At 38.8% G+C, this 24,054-nt stretch overlaps 1 protein-coding gene across 1 annotated transcript in view; it reads right to left on the bottom strand.

Moving 5' to 3' along the window:
- The window catches only part of LOC117788306 (teneurin-m), a 144,802-nt gene that overhangs the window by 40,883 nt on the left and 79,865 nt on the right, over positions 1 to 24,054 (bottom strand). The window contains exon 2 of the mRNA XM_034627037.1: positions 10,636 to 10,833. Coding sequence (XP_034482928.1) covers positions 10,636 to 10,833 — 198 coding nt within the window. The remainder of the gene's footprint in view (positions 1 to 10,635; positions 10,834 to 24,054) is intronic.

The following is a 24,054-nucleotide window of genomic DNA, read 5'->3' as shown; positions in this document are numbered from 1 at the left end:
CACCTCCACCTTCAGATTTATGTCCATGTCAGTCAGCTGTCAATGGGGGGAAACCATCCCACTTGGGAAGCCTTATCCCATGTGGCTTACATAATTGAGACACGGCGGATGATGCTGGCTAAGTAGAGCTGGTCAACTAATTGTCTGCTCCTGCCTTGCCGCTTGACTTTAAACTAATGCTGGTAATTGATGTCATTATGTCGTTTGTGATTATCTGAGTTTGCCTTGAATGCCTAATGCTCTGTTGTCCTCTGAGTTGTGTGCTTTCCATTTGGCATTGCATACAATTAGAAGCACCAAAAGGTAAATCTCATTTATCAATCATGTTCTCATCTATGTGAATACGTGTGTGTGTGTGTGTGTGTGTGTTGGTATGTGGGTGTGTGCGATCCTTTGCAGTTGACAGGCTGAATATTAGATAATTTACTAAAGCAGCATTGATAATGATGTTTCGACTCGATTTGTCAAGTACATGAAGGGAGGCCGTGTTAATAGCCTTGACTTTCGACTGCTATATGACCCCAAAATCTGAACAACACATGCAAACATGTGCAGACACACACACACACACACACACTCGCTGTGACACATCAGCAAAGAAATCTGAGTTTCTTAAACGAGAGTGCAAAAGTTTCGTCCAGCCAACATATTGTCGCACTCTATAAATTATGCGCACAAACTAGAAGTCAGAACCGAGAACCGAGAACCGAGAGCAAATAGCAGAAAGCATGTAAAATAACTATACACACACACACACAAACAGCCTGATTGTGTGCGTGTGTTTTTCGGGCTGGCAAAGAAAGAAAAACCAACGAAGCAGAACTATTACAATGGCAAAAAGTTGACCGAATCATGTGAATGCCTAAGGGGGAATGATTCTCGGACTGAAAGAGGATGGGCGGGAAAGGGGATGTAGAAAATAGTAACATTATCATTGCCTAGGAGGACTCTGCACATGTGTAATGTGCCTAGGCACAACCACACCATTAGATTCCACTTGTTACCCCTTGATGCAGCTTTGGGGAGGTTAACTGCGACTGCTTTGCTCCTTTGTTTGTTAGTTATGGGCCTTAAAACTTGTCACGCTTGTCAAGAGAACTTGCAACATGTCTGCCACTTGGGAGAAAGAAAGAGTGTGGATATGATAAGATGGATCAGATAAGCGACTCTACAAACTTGGTATAAATCAAGATGTCACATGTTAATGAGTAGCCTCAGCTCATTCCTCGCAGCTGGTTGTCCTCCTCTTTGTTCACTTAAAGGTGAACTAAAACCACTGTGCGACCACGAATCTCTCTCTTATCATTTGGAATTTGAAATTGTTTTTTCTTCTTCTGTTTTTTCTGCTTTCAATGCCTGGCACCTAAGATTGCAACGCTTTTAAATAGTGGCAAAGAAAACTTGCCACAGGGCAGCAACACACACTCACACACACCCACACACACGTACACATGCCAGCAAAAAGCTGTGGCATACTTTTGCATGAAGAGAGAGAACCTCAGATGGTTCTCTGTTGTGCCAACAAACGTTTAGAGCGATAAAAGCGCTGAAGAGCCCAAACAAAAAATAAACATTTTGTTAGTTGCATAAATTTGGTTGTTTTCTCGTTGTTGTCGCTGTTGTTGTTGTTGGACCCGCTTGTTTTGCTGTCCCCGATAAAAAAGAGCGGCAAAAAAGTGTCGTTGAGGGAGCAACTTGAGCTGAAACAGCGCAGTTTAGATAAGTACATGACTATATGAGTGTGTACACATGAGATACATCCAGATACATTCAGATACAACCAGATACATCTGCAGTGGAAAGTTTTAAATGCAAAACAGGAGCTGCTTCTTTGAAGAGTTCTCTTTGCCAAAGATAAGGGAATACTTAAAGTCACAGTCAGTTCAATGGCCTGTTCAAGAATCAAGCAATCTTCTTCCCCGACTGAAGTACAGTGAAGCACTCAAGGCTCAAACATCCTTAGAATATTTCCATCCCAGCCATTTTGTATCTCTATTTACAATTTATGCGGCACGTAAAGGTAAATAAAGTTGCAACAAGCGTTGCACACGCGACTAGCGTGCCTCACTCCCCCCCCCCACTCTCTGTGCCCCTCTCGTTGGCCCCACTCGTTGGCGGTTTTGCATAGAAATCCCAAAACCATTTCACTAATTGAAATGAATTTTCATATACAACGATGACAACGTCAGCAACACGTCGAGAAGCGCAACGATGACTGACTATGTGTGTGTGTGGGTGTGTGTTTGGGTGTGTGTGAGTGTATTTGGTAGACACTTTCGTGTGGCAGAGCAAAATTGCAATGACCTCGGGCAACAGCAACAACGTTGAGACACCCAAGACACCTGAAAAAGTCACAGTTGAATGATTTCTACAAAATCTTTAAGACTTTAAAAACATATTTGAACAAAACCAAACAGAGTTCCATACTAAAACTCAAATATCTAATCAGTTATCAGTTATTTGTTTCGGTTTCTTTTAGGATTTGCATAAAGTATTTTAATTAAAATTTCATATGAAATGGTTGCGGTTCTTCCTGCTGAGAATAACAACAAGAAAACAACCCCACTCGACATGTCTCAAGTCGAATGGAAAGTCGTCGTATGGGAAATGCAGTGATGTTTTGTTTAAATAATTATACAATCTACCGACTGTAGACTGTCGACTACCGACTACCGACTGTCGACTACCGCAGCTTAGGGCCCTAGTGGCCGCTTCCCCAGTACATTTTCAAGTTCATAATTATGCGGTGCCGGCTTGGCAAGCCATTCTACTCGTCATTCTAAGCTAAATGCATTTTTCACGTCCTGAGTTTTCATTTTTCAGTTATTTTCAATGCGAAAGTCACAGAAGCGAAAGCACAAAAGATCTCAGGAGGTGTGGTGGAAGAGGGGGAAATAGACGCCTGCCTGTCGGCATTTCCCACAACGGAAGTCATCATACTTGCGCTTGTTTACATTCTGCTCAGGCCTCAGCTGAGGCTCTTTCTTCTTCGTCTTCTTTTTCTTCTGCGTGCTACGCTGCGTATACGTAACGTGTAATGAGGCTGGCATGGGAATGTTGCCTTTTGAAAGGCGTTGAGCGTGGCGTGTAAATGCAAAATGGCGACAAAGCTTGCCTACAGGGAACCAACTTTCCTCTGTCTTCCTCTCCCTCTCTCTATGACTGTGTGGGTGTGTTTGTGCGTGTGTGTGTGTGTGTGCGCGCATGTAAAGCTATTCTAAGGCATTTGCTTGGCTTTTTTCTTTGTCGCCAGCGCTGGGGTAACATTATTTTAATTAACATATTTATACATATGTGGAAAGGATCAGAGGCAACAAAAGCGGCAGCCACATCACATCACTCGCCCGTGTGTGTGCGTGTGTGTGTGGTGTTGTGTGTGTCTCCAGTGTATGCATTGCAATTTTAATTACATAGACGCGATAATAACAACAGCAACAGGAACAAAACGCATTCAGTGCATTCTGTTTCACATTTGAAATCATTAAAAATTGTATGCAAAGCCAAATCATTAAAAGCATATAAATTATGCAGGTAGATAACAGTTGCCACGCCCCCTGAAGTTGCCCCTTTACTTGATGTAACTTTGAAATGCCAGTCCACATAATTATGAAGCATAAAAATTCCACAACAGCTGCAAAGACAAAAAATAAAAATGTTTTGCAATGTTTTGCATGCCTCAAACAGTTGCCACTTTTTGTTGCATACTTTTCGGGGTGGTTTGCGCAGTCTTTTGTCGGATGACGATTGTGAAGACTAAGCTGCACCCAAAGGATTAAGTTATTTTATATGCGGCGCCTAAAAGTATGCTTTAAGAAATTGCAAATTTGTTAAGAGAAAACTCGCTCTAATGAACAGACAGGCGTCTGTTCTCAGAGTATATTTCTTTCAGGTATTTTGGCCAAAAATGTTTTAGTGTCTGTGGAATGTCAGTCAGCCTGAAACGGTTAGGAACTAAAGCAAAGGACCAACCACATGAACATGTGAAGAGTTTTGCCGAAAATTGTTCTGTGCGTGATCAGAGAAAGCACTTTGTTATTGAGCGATACTCTCCATCCTGACCCCCCCCCAATCGCCCATCCATCCATTTATTCATTCAGACTCTGGCATATGTACGACGACCCAACCGCACTCAATATCAATAAATCCCCAACAATCTGCACTCAAAAATCAAAAGATACACAGCGGATAGGTAGACAGGCGAACATAAAATGCCAATTTCTAGTTGCCAAATGGTTTTTTGCCCTGCCGCCAACAACAGCAACAGCTTCAGCAATTGCAACAAATTTGCCACATACTAACATGTGCACACACCAGCACATGGCCAAGCACATACACAGAGAGCAAAGGAGACAGCGAAAGAGAGAGAGAGAGAGAAAACGAAAGAATCGTCGTGGATAAAGTTAAGTGCAGCGGCAGCAACAGCATAAAACTAGTAAGAAAGTACAGTCGAGCGACCCTGACTGGGAGATATCCGGTAAATATTTAATTTATTATAACAAAATATAATATTTTGCTTATACAGGGATGGGAATTATAATAGGACTGACAGAGAATTTAATATATTACTTGCTATCGAGTAGACCAGAAAACGTTCGAGTAGGTTAAAACTCTAAATAAAAAAAAAAGGTGCCGTAAAGAGAAGAACAATTTGACAAATATTTCATAGAAAAATTTCTGGCCTTTAATCGAAAATTTGCTTCTATTATTTTTCCAAGCACAAAAACAAATATTAAATTATTCTCATTCATGAAGTTAAAAGAATTTCGTTGCTTTGTTGCATTGTGAAATATTACCAAATAAGAATTAATTAATAAATACTAACCGAATTATTTTTATTATTTTGTCCATCACTGTATATATTTTTATATTGACAAACGGAAAGATAGACATGGCTTTATCCTTACGGTTGTTGCTTGTGATCAGGAATATAAAAATTATTGGGCTTTGATACGCCTGCCTCCGTCTGTTAACAATTTATTTTTTACAAACTTAATGGACCCCTTGCACTGTTTAGCACAGGGTCTAACTAACGAGAAGGCAATTTGTTGCTTCTAAATGCATTAAAAACCGATTCACACATAAGGTGCGATCCGCCAGCTTGGGAAGAGTAAGGGGTTGGGAAAGGGTTTAATCACTAAATAAAATTAAAAATAGTGCGTTTAAAGCAGGATACTGCTTGTCGTATTCAGATACACGCTTATGGCCAGAACTGCAGTCTGATAATAGCAAATGGCACAGAAGCGTAGGAGTTGGAGGGAAGCGCTCTGTAGTATTGTAGTACTTAGCAGGCATGAAATTTATAAATTACTACACTGCGCCATAATAAATTTCAGTTTGCGTAAAAACGCAAAATTTATATATAGTACACTATGCAGCAGCACATGGCGGCAAGGGGGCAAGGGTGCCAGGGGAGGGGTAATGGTATATGGTTCGGGATGGACTCTGAGTGCAGTGAAAAACCCATTATGAATGAATTTAGTAGCAACAGCAGCGGCAACAGCAGCAAAGAGCACAAAAACCAAAACGTGCTCGTACCACTCGTCGTATTTATACAAATTTAAAGCATTCACCCACCCGAGCAGGCGGGTGGTTGGGTGGTTGGGTGGCTTGGTGGCTGAGTGCTCGAAATTTACGAGTATTTCCATGGCTGGCAGCAACGATAAACCAAACCAGTCGAAAGCAATAACGACGAGCCAATGCCAATAGACACTGGACATGGACAGCTAGGACGACGAGGACCGCAACGGACTTAACTTGACTAGACTACGACTATTACTACTCTAGCACATGGAACGGAAGTTAGTTGAAGGACACAGCCTGTTACATAGTAGGAGACTGTAAACTGTAGACTGTAGACTGTAGACTGTATAGACAAAAGGGCGCGCCCTATTGTAGGCAGACCGACTGGTCGGACGGGTCGACTAGTCGTCGGTGTCTGGCCTTTGGTCCTTTCTGTAGCTACGACTCGACTCGACTCGACTCAGCCGGTCAATGACAGCTAAAGTTTCGCAAACTAACCTCGAAACGATAAAAAATTAAAGCAACAGCAAATGAGAGACAGAAGCGCAGGCAAAGACAGTGTGAGAAAGAGTGAGAAAGAGTGATAAATAGGATGGGGTTGGGGTAATATTACCGCATCAAAATGCCGCAACGGGCTCTTATTATAATAAAAACGAAGCATGCAACTTGGCGCAGTAAAACGGCAATAAGTAGACGCTTCAATGCAGAGAAAGGAGAATAATTTTGATTTGCATATCCAACGGAACGTCCTGTTGTTATTCCATTTCAAGTTCAATGTCTGTGTCTGTGTCAGCAATGAACCTTGGAGTCCTTCCCTAGTTCACAATTAAATTATTTAAAATTCATTAGTTAATAACTACAATAAACTGAAAGTTTCTGCAACTCGAAAACAAGAATATCTTTAGTTTTAAATGTTCCTGATCAAAAAACAGATTTCTATTCCCAAATAAAAATGTTTAACCATCAGTTTATATTTAATTTGTTACTTTCAATTAAATTTCTTCCAGTAAATTTCATTGTCATTGTTTCAATGATCGATTCGATTATTCGAGCCATAGAGCAAGATTTCAATTCGGTGTGCGGTTTGACCCTTGGTTTAATTTAATTACATACAAATTTAATTTGTTTTTTTTTTTTTTTTTTAGCCGATAAAAATGTTAACACAAAAATTTTTCAAGGTACATTGGAGTTGATTTTGTTAGGATTTTGTATTTAAGTCTCAATAAATATTTTGAATTATTTTGAAAAAAGACAAACTAATTTTCTTTTAAAAGTAATCGGATATTTTGTATTTAAAGAGTAAGTGAAAGAGTATAGCTTCAAGACAATTCCTTGGTCATTTGATTTGACTCTCCGGAATTAAATATATATTATTTTGTTGCCCTTTAAAGCTTGGACTGGCCTGAATGTGCCAATGCTGCCAGAGTAGACAACAAACACATTTGGCTCTGGGACGCAGTGAATCACAGCAGTGCAGTGAAAGAAGCAAGGGGAGAGAAAGAGGAGGAATCAGAGGGGAGTATGTCAGGCCATCAATACGAGTATGTCGACTTTTGTTTGAGTTAAGTTTTCTTCTCTTTTTGCCAAAAAATGGCGCGTGGGCTGCAGCAATTTATGCATTTTTTGCACACATTTATATACATGTATATGTATGTGAGTGTGTGGGAAAATATATTTTTTAACTCTTGGCCAAACTTTTGTTTCACTTTATGATAACTCCCATATACTATAAATGCATATGTGACTGAGTGTGTGTGAGTGTGGTATCCAATCGTGCAGAATGCCCATTTTTATTTGCATTTGCATATGGCGCATAAGCATTTTTTCATTCTCCACCAAAAAATAAAACATGTATGTAGCGTGTGCCTGGCTTCGTGATACCCATTACCCTTGAAGAATTAAATAAATAAATAGAATAAAATAAAATTAGAAGAAAACTACAAAGTATGCACAAATAGAAAGCTGTGTGGTTTGAAAATCAAGATTTCTCCTCTTTTTTTTACGAAGCTAAGAAATAATTATTGCATTTTGTTATATAACGACGATTTGTTGTCTAAAAACTTCTTAACACAGTTTTGTCGGTGTGTATACGTATATATTCAAAATGAATAATAAACTTGATCTATATAGCAAAAGAAATTTGAAGTCTCTTGTTGTTTTAGTATCTAAACTCACAAACTCGACTATTGTAAAATTTATAAATTTACAAAGGATTGGATTTCTGCATTGCATTTTGATTCAGCGTAATTATACCCTAGTTTGGCATTGTTAAATGGCACTGGGTATAAAAAAGGCGTCAACCCCGGCAACAAATTTTAAACTATAGCATAATATGGACAAACTTTTTCATACTTTTTTTTGTTTATTTACATTTGTATATGTACGTATGCATGCATAGAGGGATGGGATGGGACCAGGAGTAAAAATATTGTAGGCCCGTTCATTTCGGTTCTGTCACTGCCTCAACCCTCTCTGGCATCGCCGTAACGAATTCAGATTCAACTTTAGCACTGGGTGTTGGGGTGAGGTGGGGAATTGTTTCTCCGACTGGGTGCCAAAAGTCAACAAATAATATTTTTGCACAAAAATCGTCGCTGTAAAAATGAAATGAAAATATTCACTGAATACTTTCCAGGGCAGTCGAAAGACTCCGGAGTGTAGAGAGTATGTTTAAAAGCCGACAAAGCAAACAAAATGCAGTCCATATGAAGCCAGGAATGCTATAAGAGAAATCTCAATTTGCTGAGAATTTAATCAATATGTGCTTTACGACGATGTGCTGAACAACATATTCGTTGTATACTTTGCGGGCCAGTTGTTCAATGAATGAATTAATGAATGAATAGAGCCTCCTTCGATTGAAATTGATGCTTTCGACTGCTTATCAATTTATGCATAAATGCAAATAGATTTTCATAAATTGTCATTTAATTGCACTTTAGATAGCATCGAAAGGATCCGAAAAATTATATGCAAAATGAAAATGGCGTCCGACTCCATGCAATATTAATGTTATGCATGTGAGTTGCCTTAAGTCCTGTCAGCTTGGGTTACGCAATTCAATAAACATGCAAACACACATACATATACACTTGAAAAGTGCAAGTCAACCGAAAATAACAATGGCCGCGTTCACTAGAACAAATCAATCATCTTAAAATTATCTTTAATATTTTGATAATATATAAGCTTGTTATATTTAATATGAGAAAGTTTACAGAAATTTTAAAGCGTTTTCTTTGCAAGTAGACATAAAAACCTGAAGGTTTTGCATTTTTTTTCAATGCGAAACTAGGAAATTAAATCGTGTCTATATTCAAATCTACTGATATTTTCTATAAATTTGCAACATCGATAACAATACATCACAATCAGAAAATTCTAAAATACTTGATGGTTTTTAATCTATCAGAAAATCTTTACATTATGACTGTACAGTGTACACAGCTCTCGTTCAGCGGAATAATCATTAAAAAAAACCGATTTTCTGTCCTCGATATCATCGGTTGAACGCGGCCATATTTAATGCATAGACTTTAAGACTTGAACTTATGCAATACGTTTTCATATGCTAATCCCTTTATAGGAGATTATCAGCGTTGAGCTTATGTCTTACGTTGCAATTAGCTGACCATGCAACATGCGGCATGCAACTGTTATACCCTCCAAGATGCGTACGGCTCCACAAGCAGCTGAAATAGTGAAATATTCAGAGTTGCAAAAGAAAAATGTAACAAAGCGAAAGAAAATGTTATGCCACGCAGCAAAATCTAGATAAAGCTTGGCATATATACATATATAGTATGGACAACAACGAGAGCAGCGAGCAACAACAACAAAAGTATTTTGTGTGTATTTGTACAATGCAGAAAAGTAAACAAAAGGCGGCATAAAACAAATACACAAATAGAACGCACGCGTAAGCAAACTGTACAACAGCCCGAAAGTATGCTGTACAAATGTGTGGCACTCGCACAAACACGCACACACATACATACATAAACAGAAGAAATAGACAGAAGAGTGTAGAGAATTGATGAGGAAGGTGGGGTGGGGTGGTGTTCTGCTCTGTTATGCTTCTCTCTATTTGTTTTCCGTCTTCTTTGTTACTTCAGCTCGTTGTTTGTTGATATTTCAAGGCACGCGCCCAAATGTATGCAACAGAAATTGTGTCTGTGTGTCTGCTACTTTAGCTGCCACAGTGCCACATGCAACATAACGCGAAACTTCATCACATTATTTCACCCGCTCTCTTTTCTCTCTTTTCTCTCTTTCTCTCTTTTTCTCTAACTTAACCACAATTTAATTCCACCTTCGAAAGCGTTTAGCTATTATTAAATCCATTCGGCGGATGCCTCTGCGCCAACAGTTAAATGCAGCACCACTTTATGTCGATGTTCTGTCCTATTCCTTCTCCCGCTCCTCTTTCATCCTCTTCTCACCAACGTTACAGCAATTCACATGTGCGCCAAAAAGGCTGCCGCATTTGTTTGCTAAATTTTGGTTTTATTTTTATCTGCCTTTTTCGTAGGCCCCCGTGGCTGTTTGGCAGCTATTTTTTGTGTTTGTTGGTTTAGTGCCACGCACTTGTTGTTGTTGCTGACTATTTTCAGTCCACTTTCGAATGTTTTTATCCCTAAAGCCTGCTTGCGGATATGCGCATGCAACGAATACAAACAAACAAGCAAACAAACAAAGAAACAAACCAACAAAAGCCAAATGCAAATTGAGAAAAAAATATTGTTGGAAAAACAATAAATGGCAAATGTATTGCAGCATTTTAGGCGCATGGCCCAAAACAACAGACCTGCAAATTTGCAAAAAAAAAAAAATTATAGCAATTGCCTCTCCCCTCATCTGCATTCCGCCTATTTTTTCAGCTATTTTGCATTTTTATAGCAATATGGCAAATGGAAAATGGCAAATGGAGAATGGAAAATGGAGAATGGAGAATGGAGTTCTCTATGCACGTCCCACGCCAAACATTTAAATGAGCCAAGTGGTTTTTGCAGCGGGTCAGACGATTTGCATATGACTTTTAGGGGGAAAATGGTGCATGGAAAAGGGCCATATTTATATGGGCCAGTTTAGAAAGTGTTTCTGAAAAATACTCACTTATATTTCCACTAGGAATGTAAACGTTGCCCGATGGCGTCCGCACCAAACACGATGGCTCAAAGTCAACGCCCAGATCATTGGGATTGTTAGCAACAGCGCCGGCAATTAAACGGGCATTATTCATGCGACTCATTGTCGGATTACGTGGCGGAACATCCGGTGGTGCCGTTGGCGTGACTCCCTCCAAGAGAAAGCCTGCAAAAGAGTGACAAGAGAGAAAGTGGCCTTTAGTAGGTGCAAAAACAATTTGATACGAATATCTTTCTGTCTCTCAATTATAAAACATTCATCGCAAAATATAAAATTCAACAAAATTTCACAACAAATTGTCCAATTCTTTTTTTCTATATCATTGCACACTTGACACTAAAAGTATGCTTTGAATATTTAAACAACTACAAAATGGAAATGGATATTGTGAGCCAATTGGAACTGGGAACTGGATTTCTGTTTGCAATCAGTGCGCATTGAAGCTCGTCTCGAAAATCAAGCGACAAATGAGAAAAAATAAAATTATTTAGCAGCATTCAAAATTGAATTTTTTTTAGTTATTGTCGTTGTTGTTGCTAGAAATACATATCAATGTATCTCTGAAATACAGAAAATTACCAAGCAAAAGGCAATTTCAAAAATCAAAAGCATCCCCCTCCCCCCTCCTCCTTTTACCAAGTGGAAGCAACGCCAGAAAAGAAATCGAAATAAAATTCAATTTACTGTGCTAAAAAATTTGAATGCCGTCGACGGCGACAAACTCGAGAAGTCGGCGCGAAATGCCTTTGATAAGTATACATACATTTATAATGTGTGTGAGTGTGTCTGTGTGTGTGAGGATGTCTTCTCCTTGCCAGGCGCGAGCTCCAGACTCAGTACTGTAATAAATTTCAAAAGCATTCACATTCATTCGCATAGAAAATTTTAAGCTCATTTATAGGCTTAAAAGAGAGGGCATTTCTAGGGGCGAAATAGGGAGGTTGAGGGTGATGGGAGATAAAGAGGTGGTGGGGGGCTAGGCAAACAGGATGCTCGACAAATGCAAATGCCAAAAGCAAAATCGACAAAATAATAAAAAGCAAACGGCGAATAGAGAATGGCAAACGGAAGTGCCGACGGCTAGCGGGTGAAATTTGAAATTGTTGAGATTTGCTTGGTGCGAAAATAATATCCTGCTCCTCCAGAACTCATCCCCATTCAGACATTTAGCCATCCAGTCATCCAGCCATCCAGTAAAAGTGCTGTTGGCTGTGCGTGAATGTGTCTAGTTTGGGAACATACCAGGACCCATCGCAGACCAATCGCATTGCGTTAGGCTCAGACGATTTGGCGACTGCTCACTGTACTTCCAGCTGTGTGCTCTATGGTGCGGTCAAAGGACTAGAGGAGAGCGCAAGTGGCCAGCGAGTGGGACTGAGCAAAATGAGTGGGAAGTTTAAGCTGCGGAAAATGTGACACCAGCTTCGGATGCGGCCTGAATGGTCTGAATGGCCGCAGGGCCTGCGCATTATCATCATAATGAAACACGCCCGACTGACCCGCCAGCGACAGGCGTAGGAACAGGAGCTGGAGCAGGGGAAGGAGGTCCTGGCAATGCCTGACTGCTGCCAGCAAAGATTATTTCACACGGTTAAACACAGCTACAAAGTTGGGCACATTTTTCAGATGAGATACACACACACACACACACTCACACACAGACACACAGATACACCAAATTCCAAATTGGCATTGCATGGCGATTCCAGAGACAAAAAGGCGCGTCCTCCTCTGACGGTCAGCAGTGATTAAAAACTGAAGAGAGCTGGGTGACTGGAGTGAGTGGTTGGTGAGTGGGCAGCTGTGGCTTAAATATTTTTGGACTTTTGTCTTTGGCTTGTGTGTAATTAGTTTTGAGATTTAAGGCGATTAACACAGATGATGAGCAGCAAATTGAAATTGCCAAAGCAGCTGACACGACGCTCACGAGGCGTATGCGCAATGTGACACATTGAAGTACTCGATGTGATGCTTTAAAAGTAGGCCGAATTTCACAACACTACAATTATAGTAAAATTAATGAAATGCATATGGGTAATTTTTTAGTGTCGGATGCAACATTCGTACACATTCAAATAAAAATAAAATATATTCCAAAACATTATTTTACTGTCACAAAAGCCGAAACTTACAGGTATTGATTAGCACAATTATTGGTGCTAAGGTGGATTTTGGGCAACTGTTCGTTTTCAAAAAAGTTTCAAGAAACCAAGACATTCGCACGCAACTCAAACAGAAGAAGTTGTTTCGGCGACCAATTCAAATACTGATTTCAGCGAAACGTGAACAAATATTTTTATTCAATAAATCTTTAAATGTTATGTATTTATATTTCTTAATAATGTTTTGTGTTTGACTTAAAAATTTTAAGTAGTTTTTTTTTTAATTTATTTTGAATCACTGTCACACGCGACATTTTGTTCCATCAACTCGTAAAATGTTTTTTGTTAACTTCGTGTTAATTATATTTTAACTTTTTAAGTCACATTTTTGGCTGCTGTTGCATATTAAAAACGACACAAATGAAGTCATCAGCGATCTTTTATTTATTTCAGGGGTCGCAAATAAGATTTAAAAGTTAAAAAAAAAAAAATGTATCTAGATGTATAGGATTTCGTTGGACATACTTTTTTAAGATGCAGTATCCTGAAAACAGGATAAACTTTTATTTTTACAAATTAATTGCAACTCTTATTTTTTAAACAAACAAAACAAAAATTATGAATTGTATTTAAAACTCGTAAAATATTTTTTTTTTGTTTTATAACTACAAAAGTAAAAAATAAAGTTTAAATTTATATTTTTTAAATAAAATACAAATATAAAATTTATATTTAAATTTTTTGAAATCAAAAAAATTGAATTAAATGTGTTTAAAAGTAAAATTATATTTAAAGCACTAATAACAATCATACTTGACTAAGTTGCAGGCATAAATTTAAAATTTAAGTATACAACTTAATTGGTGGGGATTTCTTTTTTAATTTTTGAACATTTTCTTCCTGCATATTGTTGTGGTTTGTCTCTTCCTCTTCCATGCATCTGCTGCATCAGCTTAATCCCAAAATGTCAAGACATAAAACTTGAATTGCATTTTAAGCAAATTATTTTGCCATCAAGCGCAAAAGTAAAGCTCGTCTTGCCACATTTGCATACACATACATGATCACATTTTTTAAATATACCCAAGGAAATTGACTAGAGCACGGGAAAGGGGCGTGGTTTGTGGTTTTTACACGCGCATTAGTTTAATATTAAACAACGAGTGGCAAAAATGTCAATTGTGGTTGGGACTGCTCGTCTGGCCAGGGATGGCAGCCAAGTCAGGGAGTAAGCAAAAAAACAAAGCGTCATTTGACGACAAGCCACGGCAACAAAGACAACTCAGCAACAACAACAACAACGACACTAAAAATGGCGATGGCGATGGCGATGTCAACTCTGGCGGGCACACAAAAGTAGCTGCAATGGTCGCCTTTGGTTCGCTTTGGTTCGCTTTGGCAGTTGGCATCCACATCCAGACAGGCGTAAGAGCAGCCAATGTGAATGCCAAGCGCTCAGTTAAAGCGCAGCTAACAACGACAAGAGCAACAACAACAACAACGAGAAGAACGAGAGTAACAACAACAACAACAACAACGAGAACCAGAGCAGGCAATGGCGCTGATAAGCAGCTTATCTTCATTTCTACAACCTCCAGCGTTTATTTTTCTGTGGGTGTTGTTTGTTTGTTTGTGTTGTGTAGTTGTTGTTGCTGTAAATGCTGCCATTGTCGTTGTCATTTTGAATGCGAATTGTCGTTGTCATTGCCATTGTTGTTGTTGTTGTTGTTGCTGTTTTCTGGGTACGCAAAATGTGTAATGGCATTTCGTCAGGCGGAGCATGAAAGCACACGAGTGTGTGTGTGTACGTGACAAAGCAAATTTTCCCTGCAGACTTTTTTTTTTTTTTTGGCATTTTCTGTCTCTGTTTTCACTATGCTCATCTCCCTTTCCCTGCACACTCTCTGATGGCCTTTTTGGCTTGCAGTTTAATGCTTTTATAATGCACTCGACAACAAATGGAAATAAGCACAGCAAATGGCAAAAGTATTTAAAGTACTCCCCTTGGAGTACCACTTCTCAGAGGGACAGAGAGGAAGAGAGGAAGAGAGAGAGAGAGAAAGAGAAAGATGAGTGCACTGTTAGTTGGCATCATATGCAAGTTTAAACTTTTAACTAACCAAAGAATGACAGTTGCCAACAGTTCAAGCTGATTTCAAGCTGAATTCAGGCAACTCAACGCTCAAAATACAAGGATATGCAATGTTAATTAAATTAACAGAACGTTTGAGCTACATGTGGCATGCCAGGTGGGAGGCGACGGGTGGCAGGTGGCAGCTGGAATCGAAAAAGGACACCAGCTGCTTGTGGCATGCCAGGAATGAACAATGCAAAGGAAGAAGGAAAGGGGCGGACAGGCATGCCAACACCTTTGCCAAGGTGCCAACAACAACTGACGACGACAACAACTACAACAACAACAGCAAGAACAACAACAATAATAAAATAACATCATCAACATTTGCCTCATCTTCTTCTGCTTTATCTTCTGCCTGATTCTCATCTCCATCTGCGCTGACGAGAAGAGAAATGTAAAGCACTTTCGGTATGACAGCTGAAATGTCAGTTAAGCATGAATTGCTCCCCTGTCTCCTTCTGCACCCACCCTCGTAATGACTCCTTTCCCCCTTGAGTCTGGCAACTGAATGCATTGGACAGTCAGAGGGAGATTGGTAACAATTCCAATGCTTTCGTTGGCGGGTTAAATGCGAATTAAGCGAAAGCAGTTGGCAATTGGTCTCCAGTTTATGAATGTCGACAGCAATCAACTTGAATGTATTCATTTCAAATGTGACAGCACAAACTATTTCAGTTTTTCAGTATTTCTATGCGCAATCGATAACATTGTCCGGAAAATTGATGTTGCACCAAATACTACGAGTATTTCTATTCGCATGGACAATGTGCAACATTGCGTATACGCAACGTGCGACTGAGTGCAGGTTTTGTCTTTATTTTTGTTGCTCGCTGTTGATGTTGCTGTTGCTGCTGTCGCTGTCATTTTGTTGATAAGCAGATGCCGCAGAGACACACACACACACACACATATGTACTCATATATATATATATATATATATATATATGTAGATAGACAGATACAAACAAAAGGCGCTCAAACTGACAATTGTTTAGTTGCATCTAAGCGTATGTGTGTGTTTGTCAGCTTGCTTGTTTGTTTATGTCCCATCAGTTGACTGCACCTAGTTGGAGACTGTTTACCCCCTCACTACCCCTCTCTCTCTCTCTCTCACTCTCGCTCTGTCTCTAAAATGGGCCTACTGTAATGCGGGCCATCTATATGCGTGTAAGCGTTTAACGTTTGTCTCTGTTTATATTTGCATCAACATTTGCACTCATGCGTGTGTGTGTGTGTGTGTGTGTGACTGGGGTGTATTTGACCGCCTGTGCTTGACATACATAACTATAAATAGTATAGGCAGAGTTGTTAAGTTCGTGCTCGACTCGAATTCATCTCGTCTCAACTGAGGCCCAAGATTCTTGTCCTTGTCAAACAGACATCGTTTTGTTGGAGTTGTATGTATATATTGTACAATGTATTGTACAATGTACATATACTAATACTGTATGTGTGAGAGTGTGAGTGTTTATTAAATTTAACAAAGTTCTGGGCCTGTTCCAATGTCTGCCCAACTATTTATGTCACTTGTCATGTTCGCAGCATCCTTGGAGCTCACGCACCTTTCTTCATCTATCGTTTTTTCTTTTCTGCCCCTCCGTTCCTCCCTTCTCTCACGCCCTTTAGTTATGCGCCTGTTGTTTGTCCAACTTTTGCGCTAGCTTCTCTATTTCTCCCAGCTTGGAGATTTATTTAGTCCGAGTATACGGCCACAAAACTTGGATTTACTTCGACACAATTGTCAGCTTAGTCACGTTTCGTGTTTCTCTCACAACGTGTATATGTCTGGGATTTACACACACACACACACACATACGCATAAGCATACACACATAGTACGTTAATACTAAACACGACATATAAAGGTAAAAAGCCAAAGGCACGCGATGCGCATATTTTAGGTAAAAGTTGGTCTCTTTTTGTTTGCTTTTTGTTTAGTTTGGGGTTTTTGTATGCTAGTTAGTTACTAACTGCTATACAGGGAGGGACTAAAGCTTGTTAGGCCCCTGTTGCTGGCTGCTGGCGAGGATCAAACTTTGCATCAGACCTGTTTACATGCTGATATGTTGATGCGGCCCTAAGCCAAGTCAAACCCTCTAAGTCAAACACCCCTCTATAGAGTTGCCACTTTTTGATTAAATTGCCTCCAGTCTATATATTTAAACATAGTATGCTGCATACTTGAGGCACAGCTAATCAAATTTAAGAACTGACCCACTTTAGTTCCCCCTTTAGGGAACCGATCCCATCCGATCACATTTTGCGGTTGGCAAACCAACTTTGACAGCTTTTGATAGTTTTTGTCAAGCTGAGAGACGCGACGTGGCTTAATTGATTTTGTGGCATGCCAACTTCGCTAGACGATGAAGAAGAAGAAGACCAGGGAGGCGACACACAGTGGTTCTATTGACAATTTTAGCTCGGACTAATTTACAACTTTTTCAACAAATGTCCGCTTTGTATTAAGATAACTTATCCGAGTAGGTAACAAAGTTTCATTTTTATTTAATATTTTTTAAAAATAGTCCGCGTCAAAATACATGTTGATTTTAAGACCTTACATATAATCATTTAATGATAGAAAACAAGTTTAAAAAGCTAAAAGAAGTCCCAGGATCTTTTATTCCAAGAGTATTGCCATTATGACATAATTTTAAAGTTCAATTTATTTAAGTTAAACTAAACAGCACGCACCACTGTGCGACGCGTCGTTGCGACGGCATGAAAACCGCAGGCCAGCCGTTTGAAACGATTTGAGTTCATCATTTTTTGCAGAGTCGTCGCCTACTTAGTGGCAAGTGAAGCACTGTCCGTAATCCTATTAGACGACGACCGTCACCGTCTGCCACTCTCCCAATGGACGGTATTGTGGGCGTGGCTGGGGGCTTGTGTCTGTAGCATACTTTGCGGTTTGTACTTTATCGTGTCGGCCTAAAGTGATGTGTAACTAAGAAGCGTTGCATGCTTTAAGGCTTAAAGCAGAGTCTAGCTTGGGTCGGCTTAATTGCCACCAAAAGAGCCACGAAATATGCCCCAAGGCATTTATGGTGCCTGGCATATAATAAACGTCAAATGACAATTTGCAAAGTGCAATTTTGAAGATTTATATGGCCTGACAAGAATAGAACTTGTCGCCTACTTTCAAAACTTTTCCAGAAAGCGAAAAAGTCAAGCGAATTGCAGAGAAATAAAAATGAAATCTAATTTAACGCTTTATTTGACACATTTCGAGCACTTCGTGTGGCAAGTGGCAAGTACCAGTCGCAAAAGTTACAACTAGGTCGCTCGGCCACGCCCACTGCCACTCAATTCGCATGAAATTACCCAAATTAATGCGAGCCACCATAGAAACTGCCAGTGTTGCGAAACGCGCACCAAAGTCGGCAACTCTTTTTTCAGGAAATGCAGTAAAAGTTTTGCCACCAAAATACTATGAAGGCCAGAGATAACTGACACTTGACTGCGACTCATTAACATTTCAAAGTGGCAAGTGGCAAGTGGTAAGTGGCAGCTGGCAGCTAAGGGGCAAGCGGATCTTGCCACCCAATCACATTCCATAACAAGTAAGAAATGTATAGTCGAGTTCCTGACTGTTAAATACCTGTCATTAAATTTAAATATTAATTAATTGTGCATTTGAATTTAAAGCTACAGCGGAATGAAAACTACTTCATACATTTGGGCACTTTTGTGTGGCCTAAAGACCCAAAAGAGCCATAATTAATCATATATATTTATTCGATCTTGATAGGATGATTGACAAAAATTATGGGAAATATTCACTATCAAGGACCATAAATTAGGGTTATGAATGCAAATTTTAATTAAACAAATCATTGTGTAGGAAATATGTTACGATAAAATGGAATACACAAAAAAATAAAAATCATTTTTAATTCCCATTTCAAATGTATATTTAAAAGTTGCACAATTTAATAAATGTATTAAAAGTTCCTCAATTTTCCTATTGACTGTTCTGACTTCTAAAAAATGCTAGAAACAAATAAAAGATCTTTAAATTGTAAGAAAGCGTATAAAAGTTTTTCATATCGAGAGGATTATGAAGGCGGATATAGGGTCTGTCACTTCTCTTTCTGCTGTGTATATACATTGCAACGAATAGAATATACCCTTCTTCTTTACGAGGGACGGGTGTAGGCAGTCGGTACAACTGTGAATAACTGTGTGAGCAGTGAATTTGTTGCATGTGCTTAACCTTCTTTGCGATAACAATTGTTGTTGTTGTTGTTACAATTTGTTGAGGTGCTTGACATTTTGATATCGCCTTGTGGTATGCAACACAATTGCCTAACACCCGAGCCACAAGTGCCACCCCTTCCAGCTCCATTGTCTGCCTCGACTTTGGCTTCAGCTTCAGCTGCAGCCTACAAACTTTCTGCAGTCGAGAAGCAAATTAAGCGCACAAAAGCAGAAAATAAAGAAACTCAAGATTATGTATACGTGTAAGTGGGTGTGTGTGTGTGTGTGTGAAAAGCATGTTGTAAAAAAAATATAGTCATAGTTGTATGGAATGTGGTAGTAAAAGTGCAGCAGTTAAGTACTTTTGTCTCAATGAGTGTCAACAAGCGCCCCCGAGAATCTGGCGGCTGGCGGCGACCCACGAACAACTCACAAACACACTCACACACACACACATACACACACAGATAGACCCACATGCAGGCGGACAAGTCAAGTGTGACAGTTTGTGTGCAAAATAGAGAAAAATAATCGCTCTATTAATGAGCCTTAGGCCAAGTGCAACAAGCTGACAGACAACATGACCTGACCCAACCCAACTCAACCTACAGTTCTAGTTCCCGCCTCAGTTCCAGTTCCAGCTATTTAGCTCATGTTCGTGTGCAATCACCCGAGGCGTCTTATGTGTGTGTGTTGCCAGCGCTTGAGTTGCAATTTCTTTTTTCACTCTTTGTGCAATCTGCTTGAACACATATGTGTGTGGCAAATGGAGCCACTGTAGATTGTCCTTGCCTCCAAATACTTTACTGTAGTTACACCTTAAAAAATTATCACAAAGAATACTATATTGAAAATAATACATGTATAATGTTGAATATCTATAAAATCGATAAGTTGAATTACAAAATATATATTCAAATTTCTACACTAAATTGGCATGACGAGTTAAGCAAAACTAAATGGAATATTTTTTTAAACGAAACCATATTGCTCAAAAAATATATGAAACATCAGAAACGAATTTAATCGTATTAAAAAAGTATCTTATAATGGCTTGCTTGTATGTTAAGTTGTTATAAAGGTGCTTACCCAAATAATTGTAGTACTTTTTGAATTCTAAACATATAAGCCTAATATGTGCTTTGGTTAAAGTAAAATTTGTATATTATAGATTTATTATGTTAGAAATCAATAAAATATCATACAATTTTCGACTGCTATTAATGATATATTGATCTTAGAGAAATATCTCAATGTTTTTATTCGCGAATCTAACGCTAATTGGATTTTTTACTTCGCCAGATTTTCTTTTTGCTCACTTTGACTTTGACAAAAGTTGCCATGCAAACAACACAAACAAGAACCGATATACAAATACATATACTCGTAAAAGCATTCATCATTATATTGAGCACTGAGCGGCGGCAACAAGAACTCTCGGCAACATGGCGTATACATTACGAGTTTCACATTACAGCTTCAGATTTTGAATGGGGGGCGCAGAAGCAACAACAACTTTAATTGGTAAGACTTGAAAGAGAAGTTTCCATCCAGCTCAAGAAGGAGCTGCAGGAAGCGGAGAAAGGGAAGGAAGACAGATTGAAGCCGTCGTCAGCAGGTCAGGCTTTAGGTTGGTTTATTTATTATTTGGTTGCACAGAAAAATGGCAAGCGGAGCACTTGCCACATTCCACATTCCACTTTCCACTGGCCGCCCTCAATTTGTGTTAATATAATTTAAAAATTTTCACTGCTTTTCGAGTTTATTTTTTTTTTTTTTTGGTTTATCGTTTCTAGCGCTGCTTTTAGTGCACATTGGAGAGTCGTTAAATGGGATTCTCTGCTTTGCTTTGGCTCGCACTCTTAATTTTTATTTGCCATTTCGAGGGTTGCACACTGACCCTGCCACACAACCGACTCGAGCACTTCAGTTCTTCAGCATTCTTATTTTTTATTTATTTTTTTTTTGCGTTTGTGAAGTTCACACAAAATTGAAAAGTACCAAGAGTTCTGAGGGTTAGTTTTCTCTTTCTCTTATGTTTTCCACTACCTATTCCCTGTTTGGGCAACTTGCGGTTTTTTATTAATGTTTCTTGCCAGTTTCCAAGCATCTTAAAGAAAGAGAGAGAGAGCGCGCACAGCGATGGGATAAAAAGAAAAACAACTTTCCTTATGTACAAGGCATAACATTTTTCAAGTTTAGTTGCTGTTGCCTTAAAGTTTGTTCCTGGTAATTATGAGCCGTCGCATGCATAAAAGTTTGCATCTTCATCTCCGTCTCCTTTGGGGTGCAAAGAGGCATGCGAATTATGATGATATGAGTGGCAAGCAAGAGCTTACATCAACTTTCAGGGCTGCAACATTGATCGACTCTCCCTTTTTTTTTGTATACCATACACAATCTTTCTACTTTTCCCCACAACTTTCACATATTCCTAGACACCTTGCAGGATTCTAGCATTTCTTGAGCTTCCACTTGTATATTACATTACACAATTCGTGCACTTAATTAAAAAGTTGGTGTTTCTTTGATTTCTACTCGCATTTTCGTTCATGGCATAAAGTTAATTTTGCAATTAAAGTCGGTTAATTGCAGTGCAGCAAACTAGATAAAGGCTTCAACTGTGCAGCAATTATTCGACATGCATTTCAAAAATATATAGCATGTGAGTCGGGGCATATTCAACTTTTCAACTTTTTAGTTTTCAGTTTCGTTGCTTACGCACAGGCGCAGCAGCAACAATTAAAAAAAATGGAAAACAACGACAACTACAGCTGCAGCTAGAACTGGCAGCATTACAAGCAAACGCTCGTATTATGTAAAGCAATTAAAATGTAACAGCAGCAAAAAAATACTTACACACACACATAGAAAACAAACCGCTGACTTTTAATGGCATGCAAAATGTATGCCAACATGAAGAGGGAAAGAAGAAGGGAGAAATTGCTGCCAGCTGCGTTTGCATTGCATCGCATCGCATTAAACGATGCCCGCCAAAAAGTATGCTACAAAAAAAGGAAAAGGAGGCAGCTGTCTTCTTGTTGTTGCAACTGGCAACTTGAAGCTAACCCGTGATTAAATAAATTGTTGTAAAATGTTAAGCAAACCAACGACACACCCCTCTCTCTCTATCCCCACTCTCCCTCTCCCCAGTTGCCCCGCTGACCTGCTAAAATCTATAAAAATGCAGCACAGAGTTTGAGAGTGCTGTTAGGCAACATATTGCAGTCAAGGCCTCGCTGCGTGTATTTTGTTTTTTTTTTAAATGCTCGCCGCTTCCTTTTCGTGTTGTTGGTTGCTTCTCGTTGCCGCAACGCAACACGGCGCATGTGGCACAAACGGAAGCTGCTGTTTGGCTCACATAAATAATAACAATAGTGGGACGTGGAAATGGCAAATGGGTGACTATATAGTTTGTGTATGTGTTTGAGTGTGTGTGTGTGAATGTGGGTGGGTGTTTGGGTGGGCGTGGCCAGCGTAAGCAACACGTGTAACAACTGTTGTTAGTTGCACTACTCTTTTACCCCTTTGGTTGCTCCTGTTCTTGTTATTCTTGTTGTCCTTTATTGAAACTATTTACGCTGTGTTTTCAACAGTGTGTGTTTGTGTGTGTGTGTATTTATTGTGTTCGTTATACATGTGTAGCTATGCACCTTTGGTTTTTGTCTGAGGGGAATTGTTTCGCATCCACGTTTAAAATTGGCTAACAATTTGGATAGTGTTAGAAAAGACAGAAACATGTATTGGCCCGGTTGCTTACTTTGGCTTATTGGCTTACAGGCATTAAAGGAAAAGTGAACAGGCCAGAAGGATTTTGTTTGCACCTGGAGCAATTAACTTAATTCAAAAATATTTACTTAAACTAAGTTGCAATAATAAATGTAACATATTCATATCTTTATTCCATACTGAAATTTGTATTGTTCGTTATCAACGTAATTTAATCTCTCATTCTGTCTCTCTTAGTATCTCCTCGGATAAATTCAGTATCTTGATAAACCGCAACTTACTTATCACCTGCTTGTATCTGTAATTTGAATGCATACCTGCAAATAGAAGAAATGAATTTATCGATTAGTTTGCTGTTAAGATAATTGGCGAAATAATTATAGTTGATAATTGAGATGAGGTGAATTTAAATCAAATTTGCCATTTTAATTCCTCATATTGCACTATGCGTTTCTTTAATTTTATTATTCGCAATATGTTTTGTGACTGAAATAATTTAATTTGCTGCATTTTTCGTGGCTAACCGCATCGCATTTTGTGCGTTGTTGCCGTTCATTGTGTTTATTATTATTATTTTTATTGTTATTGTTATTGTTATTATTATTTATTTTGCAACCGCGTGCTGTGTGTTCCTGTGCGGCTCTGCTGCTATGTCAATGTCACTTGCAGCAATTACCGCCAACGATTTCACATTTACAATTTTACATAACACTTTTTTTAGTGAGTGCAAAATGCTTTTGACGGTTCCAAATATTGCCATAAAAATCTGTTGAAATAGATGTCGCGATAATAACATCAAGTCAGAATGTTTCAGAAGAGAATTTTCGACAACGAGATACCCTTAAAGACATTCTAAAATATTTTAAAACTGATACTAATCTAAAGAGATTTAAATACCAAGCGAATGTGCTGTTTTTTCATTCTTTGGATCTATTTAAAATAAATTATTGACTAACTAATGCATATTTTCCAGCTGTTGTGAAATTTGCAAAATATTTATCAAAGAAATGAAGCCTTACATCGAAAATATAACATTTATATAAAAGTAGAGCCTCATTGTTTTTAAAACCGTTTGTTTATGTTTGATAAATACGTTTACAATTATCTGAAATACTATTTTAGGTCCATTTTTTAAATATTTGTATAGAGCATAAATAATCGAAAGTCAGTTGAAATCAGATGTTTAACTTTCGCTTGCAACTGCAGCTGTATTTCAAT

The sequence above is a fragment of the Drosophila innubila genome (assembly GCF_004354385.1).
Source record: "Drosophila innubila isolate TH190305 chromosome 3L unlocalized genomic scaffold, UK_Dinn_1.0 0_D_3L, whole genome shotgun sequence".
Classification (NCBI taxonomy): Eukaryota; Metazoa; Arthropoda; class Insecta; order Diptera; family Drosophilidae; genus Drosophila; species Drosophila innubila.
This window is presented reverse-complemented; position numbering and strand designations above follow the sequence as displayed.